Source organism: Dendropsophus ebraccatus, chromosome 2 (genome assembly GCF_027789765.1).
Source record: "Dendropsophus ebraccatus isolate aDenEbr1 chromosome 2, aDenEbr1.pat, whole genome shotgun sequence".
Taxonomy (NCBI): domain Eukaryota; kingdom Metazoa; phylum Chordata; class Amphibia; order Anura; family Hylidae; genus Dendropsophus; species Dendropsophus ebraccatus.
This window is the reverse complement of record NC_091455.1, coordinates 133,537,596-133,558,444: the sequence shown is the minus strand read 5'-3', so window position 1 is coordinate 133,558,444 and position 20,849 is coordinate 133,537,596. Positions and strand designations below refer to the sequence as shown.

Here is a 20,849-nt window from a genome sequence, read left to right as displayed (position 1 = left end):
GTTTGTGGGTTTTACTTTGCATCCCAAACAATTTTCTTGGCAGCTGTGGATGAAATTTTTGTCAATTCGTGTGAACTTCTGTGCATGTTATGAGGCCACAATCACCAGAGTATGTGAACTGTTAATCAGAGTCATTTGGATGTTTTTGGATTGCATGATCGACCTGTGAATGGCTACAGCAGAACAAAGTGAAGGTTCTGGTGTGGCCATCCCAGTCTCCTGACTTCAGTATTGTTGACCCACTCTGGGGAAATCTTAAGTCAGTTACACACTTATACAGTTCGTGCAAGACAGCCCAGGAATTTAATGGAAGTGGAGTTTTTTTGCCAACAAGAATGGGCAGTTTTACCATCTGAGAAAATAAAGAGCCTTATTTACAACTACCACAAAAGACTTCAAGCTGTCATTAATGTTAGAGGGGGCAATACAGAGGATTAAGAACTGTGGTATGTAAACTTTTCATCAGAGTCATTTGGGTGTTTTTGGTTGTCATTATGATTTAAAAAGAGAAAACACAGTAGTTTGACAACAAATGGCTTCACCCAACCACTAACCATGAGTGGAAAAGAGTGTGTGTTATTATTCATATTCTCTGAAAAGGACAAGAAAGCAAAAATTCTGCTGGGGTATGTAAACTTTTTAGTACAACAGTAATTTTCTCTTGGTGTGTGTTCTTTTCTATTCCCTCTAGCAATAAAGTAGAAAACACCTTCTGGAGGTCAAGACGATGCTCTTTTGACCTCCGTCAGGTAATAGGGGTCTATGGATAAGTTTGGAGAGCTCCTAACAAACGTAGCAAAAGTATACTGCAAACACAGTGTAAAGACAAAAGTCCCCAGAATTTGGACTTTTCTTTGTTCACATCTATATTGCAAATTCTGCTTTTCTATTCAGTCACCGAAGCAGAATAACAGAATCTAATCTGCAAAAGATTTATCACACAATGTGCACAAGGGCCCCAGATGGACCCAAACGAGTTGACAGGTATTAAGATGGTACTCACTGTGTTACTCTTGCTATTCAATGTGTGACAGATTTTCCACACTATACCTTGAATGCAACATATTTGGCTATTTGGCACAGACATTACTTCAATCAATTTAAAAGACACAATATTATTAAGTATTTGGTGCAACTTACCAGTAAACATTTCATATAAGATACATCCTAAAGACCAAAGATCACTTGATGTGGAGAAATCTGCTCCTTTGATTATTTCTGGAGCAGCATACACTGGAGAACCTAGAGAAACATGTTTATTATATAAATTTGAGTAAAGCATACAGATAAGATACAGAGCTAAAAAAAACTTCAAGGGTAGCTTCACACGTACCGGATTTGCAGTGGATTTGGCGCCGCGAGTTTGCAGCGAAATCTGATGTAAATCCGCGTACTGGGATCTTCAATGGGGTTACATGCCTGCAGCAAAATTTTCATTGCTGCGAGTATGTAACGCCGGCTCCTTTATCTCCCCACCACCATACGATACCTGCTCTACACCGCGACTGCATCTGAGGCTCCCATCGGTCCCGCTCAGCTAATCAGTGACTGTGGCGGGGCCGTGCACTGAATGGCTGAGGAGGACCAATGGGAGCCGGGAGCTTCGGATGCAGCCGCGGCATGGAGCAGGTATCGTATGCTGCAGGCGGTTGGGAGTTGAAAGGGACGGCGTTACATACTTACAGCGAAATGTGTAACCCCACTGAAGATTACAGTACCCGGATTTGCAGCGGATTTCGCTGCAAACTCGCATTGTAAAATCCACTGTGAATCCAGTATGTGTGAAGCTGCCCTAAGAAGTCAACTATATTCTGAAACTGCACATTGAGTTTTCTATAACCAGAGGAGTTCCATGCAGGTATATTATATAGCGATCCCTAATTGGACTTTCCTACTAATCCAATGTGTGCAACAGTGGCCCCCTACTCTAGGCACATTGGACAAACAGATTGTATAGTGACTACATGCTCTATCATATTAATAAAACATGGCTGGACCATAAATAAAACATTATTTGCCTTTGTCTCAACCCCATCTTCCTTAACTCTGAAGCTCTAATTTACTTCAGTGGAAGATTATGCACATAACTATGAGTAATGGCCCTTCCCCATCACCTAAGTCAATACGAGCAGGGTTTTTAAGTTGACAACACATGGTTTTTGACATGGAAACTAGTGCAGTTTCCACATGATAAACTGTTGGATGCTCTAAAGCTTAGATATAACATGGCCATCAAGGGCAACATCTGCAAAGAGTTTCTATGTTCTCTCTGTGTTTGCGTGGGTTTCCTCCGGGTACTCCGGTTTCCTCCCACACTCAAAAACATGTACGCTATATATAAAAAAAATAAATAAATAAATTATATTAAAAAAAAATAAATAAATAAAAAATATAATAATAATAATAATAATAATAAATATATATATATATCATGGCCGCTTTTTTCAAGAAACAGCACCACTCATTTCCCCAGTTTTAGTGGGGGTTTGAAACTTTAATTGAAAATCGCCACCCAAAACTAGAGATGAAAGTCGGACTGTTTCTAGAAGAAAGTGGCCATGTTTTTCTAAGTCTGTATACCTTCTTTAAACTACATCAATTGTCAATGGTGGAGATCATCAAATGTCTTGTAGTTACCTTTAATGCGGTTTCTCAGGTTGCGCCGAGGTGTAGATTCTCCAGAATCACCAGAGTTTTCCTCGGATCCAACCATTGCAAAAAATTCTTCTAGGTTCTCACCTTCGGCTTTTGAAAAGCTGAAGTTTGTCAACTTTAAGGTGCCTGGTCCATCCAGGAGAATCTAAAATATAATACAATAAGTCAGACACTGGCTATAGGCAATAACATGCATGGGTAACAGGGCTCTGCCCCTCTAAACATTGCGGCAAGGGAAGCAACGTCAACTTAGCCTCCTAGATGAATAAACAGTCTTTCAAGATATTCATATGTGATGAAAAACTTAGGGCCCTATTCCACCGGACGATTATCGTTCAGATTATCGTTAAATCATTCGAATCTAAACGATAATCGTTCGGTTGAAATGCAGTTAACAATCAACGACCGAACGAGAATTCGTTGATCGCTTTATAAGACCTGGACCTATTTTTATCATTGCTTGTTCGCAAAACGTTCGCATTGAATAAGACATCGTTCGGTCGTTCACAATAGATACGAACGTAATAGCGAATAAATAGCGAAGAAAAATGATCGCAATTACGATCATAAGTAACGATTATCGTTCCATGGAAATGAGTGAACATTTTCACGTCTTTCGCAATAGCGGTTCTTTGAGATCGTTAATCGTTAATGATTATGCAAACGATAATCGTCCGGTGGAATAGGGCCCTTAGTTTGACATTCTACAGATTTAAGGGTTTTGAAACAGAGAAGTCAATATTGTGTTAGATGGATTCTGAATTCATTGCCTAAAGTATTCTATGGAACCTCAGTATGCAGCCATGAGAAACAAATTGCTATGCCATGGCACACAGAGGCACCATATTAAAGGGTATGTGTCATCAGAGAATGACCTACTGTTTAAATATTTTTATGTTAAACATATTTTTAAAGAAAGTTTGGGTGAAGTTTGTTTCTAGTTTATAATATACGTATTATTAAACAATCCTGAAATTTTGCAGTTTTCATTCTCACCACTGGGGCTAAAACTAAGGTGAGACTTCCTGCTGTCTATTCTATGTCTATCTATTGTCATCTATGTCATTGAGACTTGGTATAAAACATGTCACTAAATGCTGTTAAAAAACAGCTCAGGCAAGAAGGCAGCCCCTATAACATTTCACAAAATAGGAATAAAGAATTATTTAGAAAATATAAACAGATCAAAATACAAGAACAACTTTTAGTATCTGACTCTAATCAGTAATAGAAAATCTAGGTGACATGTTCCCTTTAAGTAATATATAGTTTAGCATCCATATTGTCATCCTGGTACCTGAACACTGTGTGCACAAAGCCTAAGGCTGTTTCTGGGAAGCAGGAATTTTTGGTTGTATAAGAATGCCTTGCACCATGCTTCTTAAAAGTGGCTTCCTAGAGAAAATCCATTGATCCCAATAATGGCACTCCGCACCCCTACAAATCAACTGTTCTACACAGACATATTACCAGAATTATACACTGTATGGAACAAGAAGCCCAGATTCTGCAAACAGTAGTAGTGTTGCTGCATAAGACTTTGAGTGAAGTTAGTAGGATCTGTGCTACAGCACTACAAGCCACCGTTACAAAATGTATGGAGCCCAGGTCTCTGGTTTGTACTCCATGTTTACTTCCGGGACCACAGGCAAATAACAGCTGACCAACAGGGGTGCTGGCACCCCGCCAATCAGCTACTGGTGGCCTATCCTGTGGCTAGGTCAATAATGGGTTTTCCCTAGTAAAACCTCTTAAAATTAGTTGTCAAAACCATATGCCATCTCTAGCTCAATTTGAAGGACAACAACACAACTATGAAAGTACTAGTTTCTTAAACCATTCACGGAAAGAGAAATTAAAGAATTTTTTGTACATCATTTCCTCAGTGACCTTACTATGCTGTAAACAAAAATTTGGTTAAAGCACACCCTTTGGGATCATCTGATGTTTGTTCTCAAGCACGGTGCCAGAATTACGAAGAAATATATTCCAGCTGTTGTCAGCTGTGTCAGTCAGCCTATAAACACTGGCTGAAGCAGCACCATTTGTTGGTCCACCACTCTATTCAAACTCATCTTCATTAGGGTTCTGTAGTGAGCAAAAAACCTCAGCAATCATGTGGCTTTGGGGCACCAATGAAAAGATATTTGTCCCCTATCCTATGGTTAGGGGATAGGTGACATGTATCAATTGTGTACACACTGAGGAGGGGCTTGGGGGAAAAAAAAAATCTATAATTACCTACCCCAGTCTCCCCAGATCCTGTTGCAGCTTGTTTTCTTCACTACTCCTCTCTGCTGCTTACTTCTGATATGAAAGCTCAGAGAAGGACCAACCCACTCAGTCAGTCTCTGGCCGCAGCGGTATCCAGCCTCGAACAGTGATGGACTGAGTGGACAGATCCTGCTCTGAGCTCTTGTATCAAAAGCAGGCATAAGACAGAAGCAGTGGAGGACACAGGACATGCAGGGGACCAGGATAGGCACGTATAGGTATAACAATGTGCTGTGTAGGTGGGACAGCTGTTTTGCAGGTTTTACCTACAAAACAGCTGCCCTGCCCATACAGAACATTGCTGTCTTCCCATTCCCATAAAACTCCAATAAGGTACAGAGATATTATTCAACTGCATCTCGGTGAATGCCACATATATCTTCTTCTACAAGTTTTGAACATTTGAACTACTTCTAGATACAGCTGTGCACCAGTGAATTATATAGCATTACACTAGTGAACAATGTATCTGGATGACTGGACACATCATACGCTTATAAACTGTTAGTGGTGAACAGCAGTGCCAGCTCCTTTACTCAGCTGTAGTAAAAAAAAAAAAAATTATTGGAGTACCTAGCGTACACAGTTACTGTATGTTACAAAGATTACACTGTAAGCTGGGCACAGAGCCCGAACAAGGGGTAGACAGGGTAGGCCTCCACATGGAGAAGGCAAAGCTATTTACTTTTGTTAACTACCCACTCCCTGATAAAATGCATAAATAACATGCTGCCCGGATAACCCCTTAAAATTTTAAAATAGTCAGTGTGTTGGTATGTGCGACATTACCTTTCGAGGGGTCAGATCGCAGAAAAGTATTCCAAGTTCATGGATATAGTGGAGTCCAGAAATAATATCAACAGCAAATTCCCGAATGGTGTCTTCAGGCAAGTGTTCGTCCTGACCAATGACTGCTTCAAGTGAACCTCCTGTAATATACATCAGTGTGATTCACATACGGGAAACATACAGCTTGCCATTAAACATTGCAAACATAAAGGTGTCTTTACACAGAGAGATATCAGACAGATTTTTGAAGCCAAAGCCAGGAATGGTTATGAAAAGAGGAGAAATCTCAGTCTTTCCTTTATGACCTGTTCTCTGTTTATAGTCTGTTACAGGCTTTGGCTTCAAAAATCTAAGTAAACACACCCTAAAACATAAAAGAAGCTTCAAATATACTTTACATTATCATTTATGTTACTATGACAGACCTCTTGCACTTCCAATTCTTTGCCCTTATTCATCATCCGTCACACAATACTATAAACACTTGTTTACCAATATTTATTAAACAATTTTTTACCAATGTAAAAAGAGTTTCTTGTGTTTTTAGCATTTCTTACACCTTTCCCAAAGCATTTATCATGACTTTCCCTCAGTTTCTGCACCTAGCTAGACAATTCTGCTCAGAAACCTGAAAGGGGTGTGTGGCCTCTAACTCTTCGACATCTTACTTACCACTAAAGCCCCTATTCCACTGGCGGACAGTGAGGAGCAAACGAGCGCTATCAGTGCTCGTTTGCTCCTTGTTCCCCTCTCGCTATTACACGCGGCTGCAGCAAGCGGGTGAGTGCTGGAGGGGCCACGGGGAGCTGCCCAGGTGATCACTAGATCGTCCGGGCAGCCCATAGAGGATGGTGGCGGTCTGCTGCTGCTGCTGATCCTACTCCACGGAGCGACGGCAGCAGATGGCTGCTATCCTGGTCGTTTGTTTTTCAACATGTTTAAAAGACAAACGACGCAACAATCAGCCAACATGAACGATGTCGGCTGACCGTTGCCTTCTATTCCACGGGACAATTATCGGCCGAATACGGCCAATAATCATTCCGTGGAAAAGGGCCTTTAGGCTGCGTTTACAGATTTATGTTTACAATAAGTTTCAAACACATTCTTTCCCCAATAGCCAAGCAATGTCATAGATATTAAGGAAGAAATGGGTGTGTGGGTTTTACCGCATTCGGAATGCTTTGTAAACATGAATGTGGAAACACAGCCTAAGTGGCTTGACCATGTAAAAGCCTTTATAATATATATATATTTTTTTTTACAGTGTGTAAAAACTAATAACCTGTAACCCCAGCTATAACATCTAACATCTCATTAATGACTGAATGGATCATATTATGTTTGGCGTTAGTGGAATCAAATTATTATTATCCCAGATGAAACATCCACTGGTTTCCAGTATCATTCTCTTCACTCATCTTAAACGGAGTACAGGGCTGAACTTTCACCTAGTAGTTTACGGACCTCCAAAATGGAAGTCCTAACATGGTCATGTCTTGAGGGTCACGTGGGCAATGTACGGATCATAACCAGATGTTACTACGTGTCCAGCTTGACCAATTCACTTGGAGCTTTGTCAGAATACCATTTTTGGGATATAAGTTGTACTGGGTGTAACCATATTTGGTCATCAAAACGTATATATTCATGTCCAAAAGGGTATATAAAGCCAGTGATTTAGGTGATTGGGGTTGTTCCATATACCATCTACAAGGAGCCTGAACCTGGATTTCATAGAAGTATAGCTTTGTTTTTAGGGCATGATAAGTTAAAGTGTACCTCTCATTATAACTTTCAAAATCTAAATAAACAGTATATGTGAAAAAAAGCAAGTTTGCAATATACATTCATTATTATTTTTGTGCTGTTATCATGCTGTAAGACAAAGCTGAACTTAACAGAAATCCAGATCTAGACTCCTCAAGGCAGATTTTTAGACTTGTGCTGGTTGAAAAAAAACAGACTAAGCACAGGAATTCCGGCCAGTACAGAGAGTCACAGCTCAATACGTCCATTAATCACATGACTGCCTTCTCTCTGTGAGCGCTCAGATGGCCTGGGATACACTGGACTTCCTGTTTGATGACTTTTTTTTCTTTTCTTCTCAAAGAAAGAGTCAGAAAACAGGAAGAGCAGTGGTTTCCATGATAACAAAAAAAAAATTATAATAATGAAAATTACGGTTGATTTAGATTTTAAAGGTTTTAACTAAGGGTACAAACACACACACCGTATACGCAGCAGATACGCAACAAATACGCAGCAGATCTGCAGCAGATTTGATGGTGCAGATTTGATGCTGTGTTCAGTTATTTAGATATAATCTGCTGCGTATTGCATTATGGTGTGTGTGTTTATACCCTTAACCCCTTCGGGACCAGGCTAATTTTCATTTTTGCGTTTTCGTTTTTTCCTCCTTGTGCTTAAAAGGCTATAGCACTTGCATTTTTACACCTACAGACCCACATGAGCCCTTATTTTTTGCGTCACTAATTGTACTTTGCAATGACAGGCTGAATTTTTGCATAAAGTACACTACGAAACCAGAAAAAAATTCAAAGTGTGGTGAAATTGAAAAAAAAAAAAAACGCATTTCTTTTATTTGGGGGGAATGTGTTTTTACGCCATTCGCCCTGGGGTAAAACTGACTTGTTATGCATGTTCCTCAAGTCGCTACGATTAAAACGATATATAACATGTATAACTTATATTGTATCTGATGGCCTGTAAAAAATTCAAACCATTGTTAACAAATATACGTTCCTTAAAATCACTCCAATCCCAGGCTTATAGCACTTTTATCCTTTGGTCTATGGGGCTGTGTGAGGTGTCATTTTTTGCACCATGATGTTTACTTTCTATCGATACCTTCATTGCGCATACACGACTTTTTGATCGCTTTTTATTAAACTTTTTCTGGATTTGATGCGACCAAAAATGGGCAATTTTGCACTTTGGGATTTTTTTGCGCTGACGCAGTTTACCGTGCGAGATCAGGAATGTGATTAATTAATAGTTCGGGCGATTACGCATGCGGCGATAGCAAACATGTTTATTTATTTATTTGTTTACTTTTATTTATAACCTGGGAAAAGGGGGGTGATTCAGACTTTTATTAGGGGAGGGGGCTTTTTACTAATAACAATACTTTTTTTTTTTTTTTTTTTTTTTTACACATATACTAGAAGCCCACCTAGGGGACTTCTAGTATATATACTTTGATCTCTCGTTGAGATCTTTGCTGAATAGATATACAGCAAAGATCAATGAGATCGGCACTCGTTTGCTTTCGGCTGCTGCAGCCGAATACAAACGAGTGCCGAGTCGGGGACGGCGCCATCTTGGAGTCCCCGGCCGGCATCAGACAGGGAGATCGCTCCTCCGGGGGAGGAGCGATCTCCCCCACTAGACACCAGGGAAGTGCTGCAGCCGGTAATCGGATGCAGCTGTCATGTTTGACAGCTGCATCTGATTACTGTATTAGCGGGCACGGCGATCGGACTGTGCCCGCTAATACCGGCGGTCCCGGGCTACAAGCGGCACCCAGGACCGCCGTGGTTCAGAGCGGGGTCGCCACGCGGCCCCGTTCTGAACGCCCGAACCCGAGCGAGGACGTACAGTTACGTCCTCGTGCGGGAAAGGGTTAAAGTGACACTGTCACCTCCTTTTTGCATTCTGACATCTCTACACAGGTGGAAAGGGTAAATTTAGCATTTTTCACACCTTATTTTATATCATACGTCATGGTGCTTGTTCAAGTAAAAAGTCATTTTTTATCAACTGCAGATTGTGTTAAGTGGGCGGGGCCTCGCGGCATTAGCGACACTTAGCCCCGCCCACAACACAGCAGTTGGCCCCGTCCCCTCGCCAGCCATTGGACCGCTGCAGTTATGGGCGGAGCTAAGTGGTGCTAATGCCGCGAGGCCACGCCCGCTTAATACAATCTGCAGTTGATAAAAGGACACTTTTTACTTGAACAAACACCATGACGTATGTTATGAAATAAGGTATGAAAAACGCTAAATTTACCCTTTACACCTGTGTAGAGATGTCAGAATGCACAAAGGGGGTGACAGTGTCACTTTAAGGTACACGTTAAAAATATAAATAAATAAATAACACTTGTCTGTGTCTTCTTTCTGCTCTAAAATTTCTACATTTCATCAGTTAACAGTGAAACCTAGGCTGGCTTCATGGCTGCTGAGACATCTCTGTTATATGGACAGTGGCAGGTATGCTCCCAGGTGGGTAGAGGGCCCAAATGCCACTATCTGTATAGGAGAGGGGGCCTAACTGCCTTGAAGCCCCGTCTAAGTGTCCACCAATGAAATGAAGTAAAAGGGGGATGACAGTATGACTTGAAAAAAACAATACAAACAGAAGGTGCAACAGCAACCCACAGGTGCAAGGGCTTCCCGTATATACTCCTCCCAGTGTACACATGATAAACACCTGCTCTGTAGATATTAAAAAGTGAGGATCTTAGCAAACTTTTTGATCAAACAGAGTGTACCATGTCACCAACGTTAAGGTGTCCTCTGAGACATGGTCCCTACTCTAGCAATGGCCTCTCTTGGGCTGAATAAGCCTACAACTGGGCAGATAGGAGTCAAATGGTCGCTTTTTATAGAACCCTTGGGACATGGGTGGAGTGCAAGCCAACACCCCACATCAGGCCCGGACTGGTAATCTGGCAAGGCGGGCAAATGCCCGCTGGGCTGGCCAGATTACCAGCCCGGGGGCCGCACAATGGAAAAAAAATAAATAAAAAAATTACCGCTGCGGCCCTCTCCTGACGTGCTCCTCCAATCCAATCAATGTGGGGCCGATGCGGCCGGCCGCATCGGCCCCTCGTTGATTGTAGGAGCACGTCAGGAGCGGGCCAGCTGGTTCGAGGTGAGCGGGCTGTGGTTGCGGGAGGGGCTGCAGTGGCGTGTCTCCGCCCCGCCTGATCCCCCCCCCCCCCAAGTGCCGAGGGCCGCAGACGTGCCGCGCACAGGCACGTCTGCAGCCACCTCCACCAGGCCCCCAGCGGTGACGTCACTTCCCTGACGCGCCGCTGAGGACCTGGAGAAGAGAGAGGAGAGCCGCTGCCGTGGACCGAAGATCCAGCCGAGGAAGAAGCTGCTGGGGATCGAGGTGAGGTGAGAATGTTTGTTTGTTTTTTTGTTTTTTTAACCCCTTCATATGTGGCCATGCGGGGGGGCTATTCTATATGGGAGGGGGATGCAGGGGGGGCTATTCTATATGGGAGGGGGATGCAGGGGGGGCTATTCTATATGGGAGGGGGATGCAGGGGGGCTATTCTATATAGGAGGGGGATGCAGGGGGGGCTATTCTATATAGGAGGGGGATGCAGGGGGGATTTTCTATATGGGGGGATTCAGGGGGGCTATTCTATATAGGAGGGGGATGCAGGGGGGCTATTCTATATGGGGGGTGCAGGGGGGGCTATTCTATATGGGGGATGCAGGGGGGTTATTCTATATGGGAGGGGGATGCAGGGGGCTATTCTATATGGGGGGGTGCAGGGGGGGCTATTCTATATGGGGGGATGCAGGGGGCTATTCTATATGGGGGATGCAGGGGGGCTATTCTATATGGGAGGGGGATGCAGGGGGAGGCTATTCTATATGGGAGGGGGATGCAGGGGGCTATTCTATATGGGGGGGTGCAGGGGGGCTATTCTATATGGGGGGATGCAGGGGGGGCTATTCTATATGGGGGGATGCAGGGGGCTATTCTATATGGGGGATGCAGGGGGGCTATTCTATATGGGAGGGGGATGCAGGGGGAGGCTATTCTATATGGGAGGGGGATGCAGGGGGCTATTCTATATAGGAGGGGGATGCAGGGGGCTATTCTTTATGGGAGGGGGATGCAGGGGGCTATTCTTTATGGGAGGGGGATGCAGGGGGCTATTCTTTATGGGAGGGGGATGCAGGGGGCTATTCTATATAGGAGGGGGATGCAGGGGGCTATTTTATGTAGGAGGGGGATGCAGGGGGCTATTTTATGTAGGAGGGGGATGCAGGGGGCTATTTTATGTAGGAGGGGGATGCAGGGGGCTATTCTATATGGGAGGGGGATGCAGGGGGGCGCTAATCTATATGGGAGGGGGATGCAGGGGGCTAATCTATATGGGAGGGGGATGCAGGGGCTATTCTATATTGGGGGGATGCAGGGGCCTATTCTATATGGGAGGGGGATGCAGGGGGCTATTCTTTATGGGAGGGGGATGCAGGGGCTATTCTATATAGGAGGGGGATGCAGGGGGCTATTTTATGTAGGAGGGGGATGCAGGGGGCTATTTTATATAGGAGGGGGATGCAGGGGGCTATTTTATATAGGAGGGGGATGCAGGGGGCTATTCTATATAGGAGGGGGATGCAGGGGGCTGTTCTATATTGGGGGGGATGCAGGGGGCTATTCTATATGGGAGGAGGATGCAGGGGGCTATTCTATATGGGAGGAGGATGCAGGGGGCTATTCTATATTGGGGGGATGCAGGGGGCTATTCTATATTGGGGGGATGCAGGGGGGGCTATTCTATATTGGGGATTCAGAGGGACTATTCTATATAGGGGGATGCAGGGGGGGCTATTCTATATGGCGTGATGCAGGGGGGGCTATTCTATATTGGGGGGATGCAGGGGGGGCTATTCTATATTGGGGATTCAGGGGGACTATTCTATATAGGGGGATGCAGGGGGGGCTATTCTATATGGGGGATGCAGGGGGCTATTCTATATGGGGGAATGTACAGGGGGTGCTATTTTATATGGGGGTGAAGTACAGGAGGGGGCTATTCTATATGAGGGGATGCAGGGGGGGCTATTCTTTATGGGGGATGCAGGGGGGGCTATTCTATATGGGGGAATGTACAGGGTATGCTATTTTATATGGGGGGGATGTACAGGAGGAGGGGGCTATTCTATATGAGGGGATGCAGGGGGCTATTCTATATGGGGGAATGCACAGGGGGGCTATTCTAAATGCGGGGATGCAGGGGGGGTACTCTATATGGGGGATGTACAGCAGGGGGGGGGGGTATTCTATATGGGGGATGTACAGCGGGGGGGGGGGGGGGTTATTCTATATGGGGGGGATGTATAGATGAGGATGTTGCTGGAGCAAGAAGCCTAAAATGTCTGTCTGGCAGATCCCGTGGAGAGGAGTCCTGGCCAGAGAAGCCTTCATGATGGCCGGAGCCGGATGGAGAAGAAAAGGAAAAGTGGACGTCTGTTCATGAAGAGAAGACGCCTACTGTGAGTGACAGGATGTAATTGCACTATATCACTAAAGGTCCGTTTACACAGAAAGATTATCTGACAGATTATTTGCCAAAGATTTGAAGCCAAAGCCAGGAATGGACTTAAAAAGAGGAAAAATCTCAGGCTTTCCTTTATGACCTGATGTCTGTTTCTGGCTTTGGCTTCAAATCTTTGGCAGATAATCTTTCTGTTTAAATAGACCCTTATAAGGTCTTCAGAACCTTTATACAGCTGGGATCTACCTCAGTATCAGGGGTGTCAAACCCGTCCCTCCAGGTGTTGCAAAACTACAATTCCCATCATGCTTTAGCTGTCCAGGCATGATGGGATCTGTAGTTTTGTAACAGCTGGAGGGACGGAGTGTGACACCTGTGTTCTATGGTCACTGTTCTGGGAGAATGTTGGTCTTTATAGTGGCTGTTATTTGGTGCCAGTATAGTGGTATTATCCAGTCACTGTATGGTGAGAGTAGTGGGCATGGTGTGATGGTATAGTGGTATTATCCAGTCACTGTATGCTGCGGGTAGTGGGCATGGTGTGATGGTATTACTCGTATTATTGGTAATATTAGTGTTTTATATAGTGGATTGTATTCAGTCACAGTGTAGCAGTATTAGTCATTATGTGGTGGTAATGGCCGTGCTCATGGTGTGGTGATAATATTTGTTACTTATATACTGGTAGTATTGGCAATATTGGTGGGTTTGCTTGGTAAGAGTATGGCAGTAAGGTGTATAGTGTGGTGATAATATTTGCTTCCTGGTGTTATTAACTATGACAGTGTTATCATGCACAGAAAATTCTTACCTATATTACCATTATATATCCTAAAATTTGTCCTGGGGCCCTACTTATACGATAGATAGATAGATAGATAGATAGATAGATAGATAGATAGATAGATAGATAGATAGATAGTCCACAGAAATCCGCAGCACTCCAACATGTGGTAAGAAAAGTTTTATTCCATCAGCATAGGTACAAAAATGGCAACGTTTCGACCCTCTCACAGGGTCATTCTCAGGCCTGAGAATGACCCTGTGAGAGGGTCGAAACGTCGCCATTTTTGTACCTATGCTGATGGAATAAAACTTTTCTTACCACATGTTGGAGTGCTGCGGATTTCTGTGGACTGTATTTGGGATCCCTAGCCAAGGGACTTTCTTCGCTGGCACCCACGTCTTTACCTCCGGATGTGCGGCTTTCCTCTGGACTAGATAGATAGATAGATAGATAGATAGATAGATATCCAGTAGGAAATGTCTATCTACCAGCTTATTATGTAGCTTTGATTACACATGAGATTACTACCAGACACGTTTTAATAAATAAAACCTTACTACTTATACCGCCATTATATGATGTGCAGACATAGTCAGGATAAAAGGGATTTTAAAAATATAGTAACTTTTCTCCAAAAACAGCACCACCCTGTCCTCAGACTGTGTATGGTTATTACAACTTGGCTTCATTCACTTCAATGAAACTGAGCTGCAATACCTCACACAAACTGAAGAAGAGTGTGGCGCTGTTTCTGGAAAAAGGTGGCCATGTTTTTCTCCTTTAAAGGGAATCTAGGTCTAGGGCTGTAGATCTCAGCAGACAGGTGTGAGGGAGATATCACTGACAGGACCTTTAGTCCAGTGTAAACTTATATAATTGTCCCTTTCATTTCCAACTAAAGTTTCACAACAGCAGCGGCAGCAGCACCACCCTATATGTCCATCAGTCAGAGCAGGAAGGGGCGGGGCAGAAGGTGCTGCTGTGGCTCCACCTCTGTGACACTTCAGCTGGTAATGGAAAGAATGATTATAGAGGTTTACAATGGACTAAAGGTCCAGTCCCTGATCTGTACGCTGGGATCTACAGCTGTGTACCTGGTATAGACCCCACAGGTTCCCTTTAAGGGAACGTTCATACCTAATCCAATGCGGATTTGATGCTTCTGATTTAATCAGTTGAAATGAATGCATAAATACAGTATGCTGCATCAAATCCACAGCAGATTATGTTATATCATTATTTTTAGGTGCTGATGGTGGGGTTCACATGTTTAAGGGAGTAGTGGGGACACGGCAAAATGAAGCAGAATTTGCTACAGCTCGTATTTTACACGGCTATCCATGATATGGTGTGTGGGCTGCTGGGGTCTGACTGCCAGGGCTGATTTTCAGTCCCAGTCCGGCCCTGCCCCACATTGAACAGAAAAGGAAAAATTGGCAGCACATCTATGACTCTGATCACACTGCAGGTTGCACACTGCTTGTGGCTTAAGTACAGGCAAAGAAAACAGAAGGTGCATCAGCAACCCACAGGTGCAAGGGTTTACAGTATATACTCCTCCCAGTGTACACACGATAAACACCTGCCCTTAACGTGGCGACATAGTACACTCTGATCAAATAGTTTGCTAAGATCCTCACTTTTTAATATCTACAGAGCAGGTGTTTATCATGTGTACACTGGGAGGAGTATATACGGAAACCCTTGCACCTGTGGGTTGCTGTTGCACCTTCAGTTTTTTTGTCTATACTTAAGCCACAAGCAGCGTGCAACCTGCAGTGTGAAGTGGGAATTGTTGGACAAACAAAACGTTTAGCCAATTGAAAGTGTATAGCCAGCTTAACTTTTGGCAGCAGGTACTGACAGCCTAGAAAGATCTCGAAATACAGCTGTATAGGAAGATTTCCATTTTTAATGCATGTCAGCTATGGTCTCTCTCCCCTGTGGGTCCTTGGGCGGTACTAATATTTTCTGTTTGCAGCTTTTCCAGCCAGCTGTTATTTTTACCAGCTGCTTTTGCCTCGACTGGTTAAAGTTGCTGCTTGTCCCACAGTCACAGGCTACTCATGTGCAACAATAGCCACTTTCTGACCTCACCCTTCCTTCAGTGCAGACAGAGCACTTACTGGAATGGGCCTGCAGTATCAGCTGCTTGGGCACTGTGTGAATAACTCCTGGTGAGACCCACATGACCGCAATTAGCAGGAGACACCTGAGTGCACATGGTTTTAATCCCTCCTGTCTTTTCCCATTCTGTCTGCAGCAGCTATGGTGAGCGCAATACCTCATCCAGACTTGTGCTGTTTGGGGGCGACCTTCTCCGCCGGCGGTGCTGGCCGGGTTCTGGTGTGGTGTTTTTGGGTCTGGTCCTGTGGCATGGGGGTCGCAGGGCCGTCCCATGGCCCCCGTTCCCTGACTGTGCGTGCCTGCGGGGTTGGTGGCCACTGACTGGCACGGTGTGGACTTAGTGTAGGGACCCATGTGTATCAGATACCTGCACGATGGTACATGGGGCAGTATGGCTTGATCAATTCATACACAAAATTCTGATGTGTTTTTTATTTAGCCTAGGGGCACTAGTATCAGCCATAGGTGTGAGGTGCAGCGCTCTTTTTCTTCCCTGAACCGCACTGTGTGAATAACATTTGGCCCACTGTAGAGACCCAACAGAGCACTGGGGTATGCTCCTGTCTGACGCTGTGCTCATCTATCTCCCCAGAGTTCACATGAGTTACTTCTAGAAAAGACGCCAAATGAGAAAAAAAATATCACAAAAGCAATAAAATATTAATAACCCTAACAGTAAAAGGAGTAAATTGTAATGATCAGCTATAGGAGTTGAAGACACAATCTTCTACACTCTTACCTGTGCAAAGCTCTACAACAAGCCACAGATGGTTACTAGTCTCATACCATTCATAAAAAGTAACCACATTCTTGTGTTTTATGTGGTGTGTTAAGCGGACCTATAATAAAAATTTCAAATAAATTATAATTAATTGATAAAATATTTTTCATTTGTATAGCAACAGCATATACTCATGGAAGCATAAAAAGATTACATATATTAAAAACAAAACGACGACTACAAAATTTACAATCTATTTCTGTAGACTATTAGAGCCCACTGCTAGAACAGGAGGCCCTTAACCAGCTTTAAAAATAAGAGCCTTACATTTAATTAAATAACATAAAAAAACTTTACTCATTTTCAAATCCTGTGGCGATCCAGCATAGAACCTCCAGCATCCTGGTCTTGGTTTAGTAGCGGCCTGCCTGGTTATGACCGATGCAGCCAACCAGTGGCCTCAGCGGTCACATGCTTTACTATTAGCCTTATACTTTTTTTTTTTTTTTTTTCAACAAATGCTGCATAACACCTCGAGAGTTAAAGTCGATGGCACTCACTGGAGTTGAACCAAATCTTTGTAGAAAAACCTAGACACGCTACTGGAGACAGCTGTTTGACAAAACATGTTTGGTCAATTTGATTTAATCTGCATGGTGTGCTTTAAAGTGGTTATCTGGTTAGGTAAAGTCGGAATTATTACTCACCGATAATTCGGTTTTTATGAGTCCATCATGACAGCACCACCTGGAGATTGATTCCCATAGGTCCTAATAGGAACAGGAAGCATAAGAGGTTAAAAGGGGCCCCACCCCTCCACGTCCTTAGTGGTTTACAGATACTACCAACATAGCACAATATAAACATACATTGAGGGCGGGTAATAAATGGGTGCTGTCAAGATGGACTCATGAAAAACGAATTATCGGTGAGTAATAATTCCGACTTTTCAGAACGTCCCTCATGACAGCACCACCTGGAGACATACCAGATAATCCATTTAGGGTGGGACCACAGCCTGTAACACTTTGCGTCCGAACGCCATGTCCTGAGACGCTGTCACATTCAGCTTGTAATGTCTGTAGAACGTATGTGGTGATGACCAAGTTGCTGCTCTACAGATCTGCTCTAATGAAGCTGCAGATTTTTCTGCCCAGGAGACAAAGACCGTCCTGGTGGAATAGGCTTTAAGTTTTTCCGGAACTTGTTTACCTGATGACTTGTAGGCTTCGGTTATTGCAGATTTCATCCATCTGGCTATTGAGGCTTTGGAAGCCTTTTTACCTTTATTAGGCCCTTGGAATTGCAGCAGTAATTTAGAATCCTTTCTCCATTCTCTTGTAGCTTCTAGAAAGGAAATTACTGTCCTGTGGACGTCTAGAGAATGAAAATTAGCTTCTTTGTCATTATTCGGTGGATCACAGAAGAAAGGAAATACAATGTCTTGAGACCTGTGAAAGTATGTTACAACCTTGGGAAGAAAAGACGGGTTTAATTTAAGGATGATTTTATCGTCTAAGATGGTCAGGTAAGGATCTTCCACTGATAATGCCTGGATTTCACAGACTCTTCTTGCTGAGGTTATCGCGATTAGAAACACTGTTTTAAGAGTTAAAAATTTTATTGACAATTTGTCAATGGGCTCAAAAGGTTTTTGGGTTAAGGCTTGTAGGACTAAGGTAAGGTCCTAAGATGGAAAAAGATCAGTGATTTTTGGTTTCATCCTAGAAATGACTCAAAAAAATCTACTTAGGGCTAGCCCTTTAAGCCATTTCGCAAAAAATCTAGTACTTGGGGGATTTCTGGATTAAGAGGATCTGGAGGAGATTCATTACACCGAGTACAGAATTTTCTCCAGTATTTAAGATAAATAGTAGAGGTTACATCTTTTTTACTTTTCAACATAGTGTTTATGACCTTGCTGGAGAGACCTTTGCGGGCTAAGAAGGACTTTTCAGTAGCCACGCTGCCAGATTAAGTTGCTCTAATCCCTGATGATGTAGAGGGCCTTGGGTCAGAAGGTCGTATGTCCGAGGAAGGATGATGGGATCCTCTACTGGCAGACGTCTTAGGAGGCAGAACAAGCTCCTTCTCGGCCATACTGGGGCTACGAATATAACCTGCGTCTGGCCTGTTAGAACCTTGTGAAGAGCTTTTCCCAGCAGAGAAAAGGGAGGGAACGCGTAGGTTGGCGAAAGTCCCAATTTTGGGCTAGAGCATCCACCCTGTCTGGATTGTCCTGTGGATTTAAGGAAAAGAATCTTTTTACCTTTTTGTTTCTCTTTCACGCAAATAGGTCTATCTCTGGGGTGCCCCATTTCTCTGTGAGGTTCAGAAATACTGCTTGACTGAGGCTCCATTCCCCTGGTAGCATTCGTTGGCGACTGAGGTAATCCGCCACAATGTTGCTTGAGCCTTTCAGATGGACTGCTGTTAAAGATTGTAGATGCAGTTCCGCCCAGATAAAGATCTTTTCTGATAGCCTTTGTAAAAAGGAGTGGCGTGTTCCTACCTGATGATTTAGAAACGCCACCGTTGTCGCATTGTCTGAATACACTTTGACTTGTTGTCGGCAAAGTTGATGTTCTGTTTGTCTTAAAGCTTCGTATACTGCTCTTAGTTCTCGATAAATGGAGGAACAGAGACTTATCCTCTCCGACCATTGTCCCTGAAGGTACAGACCTCTTACGTGGGCGCCCCAGCCCTGTTGACTGGCATCCGTGGTTAACGCTGTCACCTGGAGATGAAACCAGAGAAGACCTTTGGTTAGGTTCTTCTCGCTTACCCATCATTTTTGTGATGCCTTTATTTGACTGGATAGTATCATTTTTGTAACCAGGGAGGACTGCAGTCGATTCCATGATTTTAGGATCTGGGACTGCAATGTTCGAGAGTGACTTTAAAACCAAGGTACCCCCGGGATGCATGATGTCATCGATCCCAGGACGGACATTGCCTCTCGTATGGTCGTTGTTTTTTTCTTGGAGAACTTCTTGAATTTTCCTAGAAGCGTGTTTACCTTTTCTTGAGTAAGAAATGTTGTCTGAAGTTCCATATCTAGAAGCATGCCTAGGAACTTCTTTCTGTGAAAAGGATGTAGGTCCGATTTTTGCAGATTTATGATCCACCCTAGTTCTTGGAGGCAAGATATGGTTACTGCAATCTTTGACTCTAGAAGATTTTTTGACTGAGCTAACAGCTGTAGGTCGTCTAGATATGGAACAATTGTCACATTTTGCAGTCTGAGATAGGCCACTACTTCCACCATAACTTTTGTGAATATGCGTGGTGCCGACGCTATTCCAAATGGAAGGGCTATGAACTGGAAGTGGTGAGTGATGTGATTGTGAACTATTGCAAATCTCAGATACTTTTGAGGTTTTTCGGATATGAGTATATGAAAATAAGCGTCCTTGAGGTCTATCGTGGCTCACCAGGCATCTTTGGAAAGATGGCTGTTTTGAGTGTTTCCATTTTGAATCTTTTGTACACTATTACCTGGTTTAGAGGTTTTAGGTTTATTATCGTTCTGTATGTACCGTTTGGTCTTTGAACCAGAAACAATCTGGAATAATGGCCCTGACCTTGTTGGTCCGGAGGTACCTTGACAATTGCGTCTAATGTTATGAGATCCGTCACCCCTTGCCACAGACGCTCATTTAAGATGTCTGATCCTAGAGAGGTAGTACAATACTTTTAAAGAGGGGGGTCTGAAAATTCTATTTTGAAACCGCTTTCTAGAGATGACAGAAAGAAAGGGTTCTTTGTTATGTTCTCCCCTTGATGATAAAACTGTGAGAGTCTGCCCCCCACCGGGATGCTGTCATTGTTTTTTATCGGAGGACTTAGGGTTGAGAAGGTACCCTCTCACTTTTCCATCCTTGGGGTAACTCCATCTCCCCGTATTGCATTTACCTCTACAGTATTTAGAAGGATACTGCTTGAAGGAATTAAATACCTTTTGCAGTTTTCTCCTTGGGGAAGTCCTTCTTTTTGTCAGCTGCTTGTTCTAGGATAGTGTCAAGCACGGAGCCGAACAGCATGGAACCTTCAAAAGGAATGGCACACAATTTATTTTTAGATGTACTATCCCAATCCCAGTTTTTTAGCCATAAGGCCCTCCTGGATGCAGTAGTAACAGCCGCAGACTTGGCTGCAAATCTGACCGATTCAGCTGAGACGTCTACTAAATAGGCAGTGGCCAGCTTGAACATAGGGATGGA

General features: G+C 43.6%; 1 protein-coding gene across 1 annotated transcript in view; it reads right to left on the bottom strand.

Moving 5' to 3' along the window:
• ULK4 (unc-51 like kinase 4) overlaps window positions 1-20,849 on the bottom strand; it is a 653,509-nt gene that overhangs the window by 612,859 nt on the left and 19,801 nt on the right. Inside the window, exons 3-6 of the mRNA XM_069959686.1 lie at window positions 16,645-16,744; window positions 5,719-5,858; window positions 2,638-2,800; window positions 1,141-1,242 (exon numbers count right to left, since the gene is read on the bottom strand). Of these exons, the coding sequence (XP_069815787.1) occupies window positions 1,141-1,242; window positions 2,638-2,800; window positions 5,719-5,858; window positions 16,645-16,744 (505 nt within the window). The remainder of the gene's footprint in view (window positions 1-1,140; window positions 1,243-2,637; window positions 2,801-5,718; window positions 5,859-16,644; window positions 16,745-20,849) is intronic.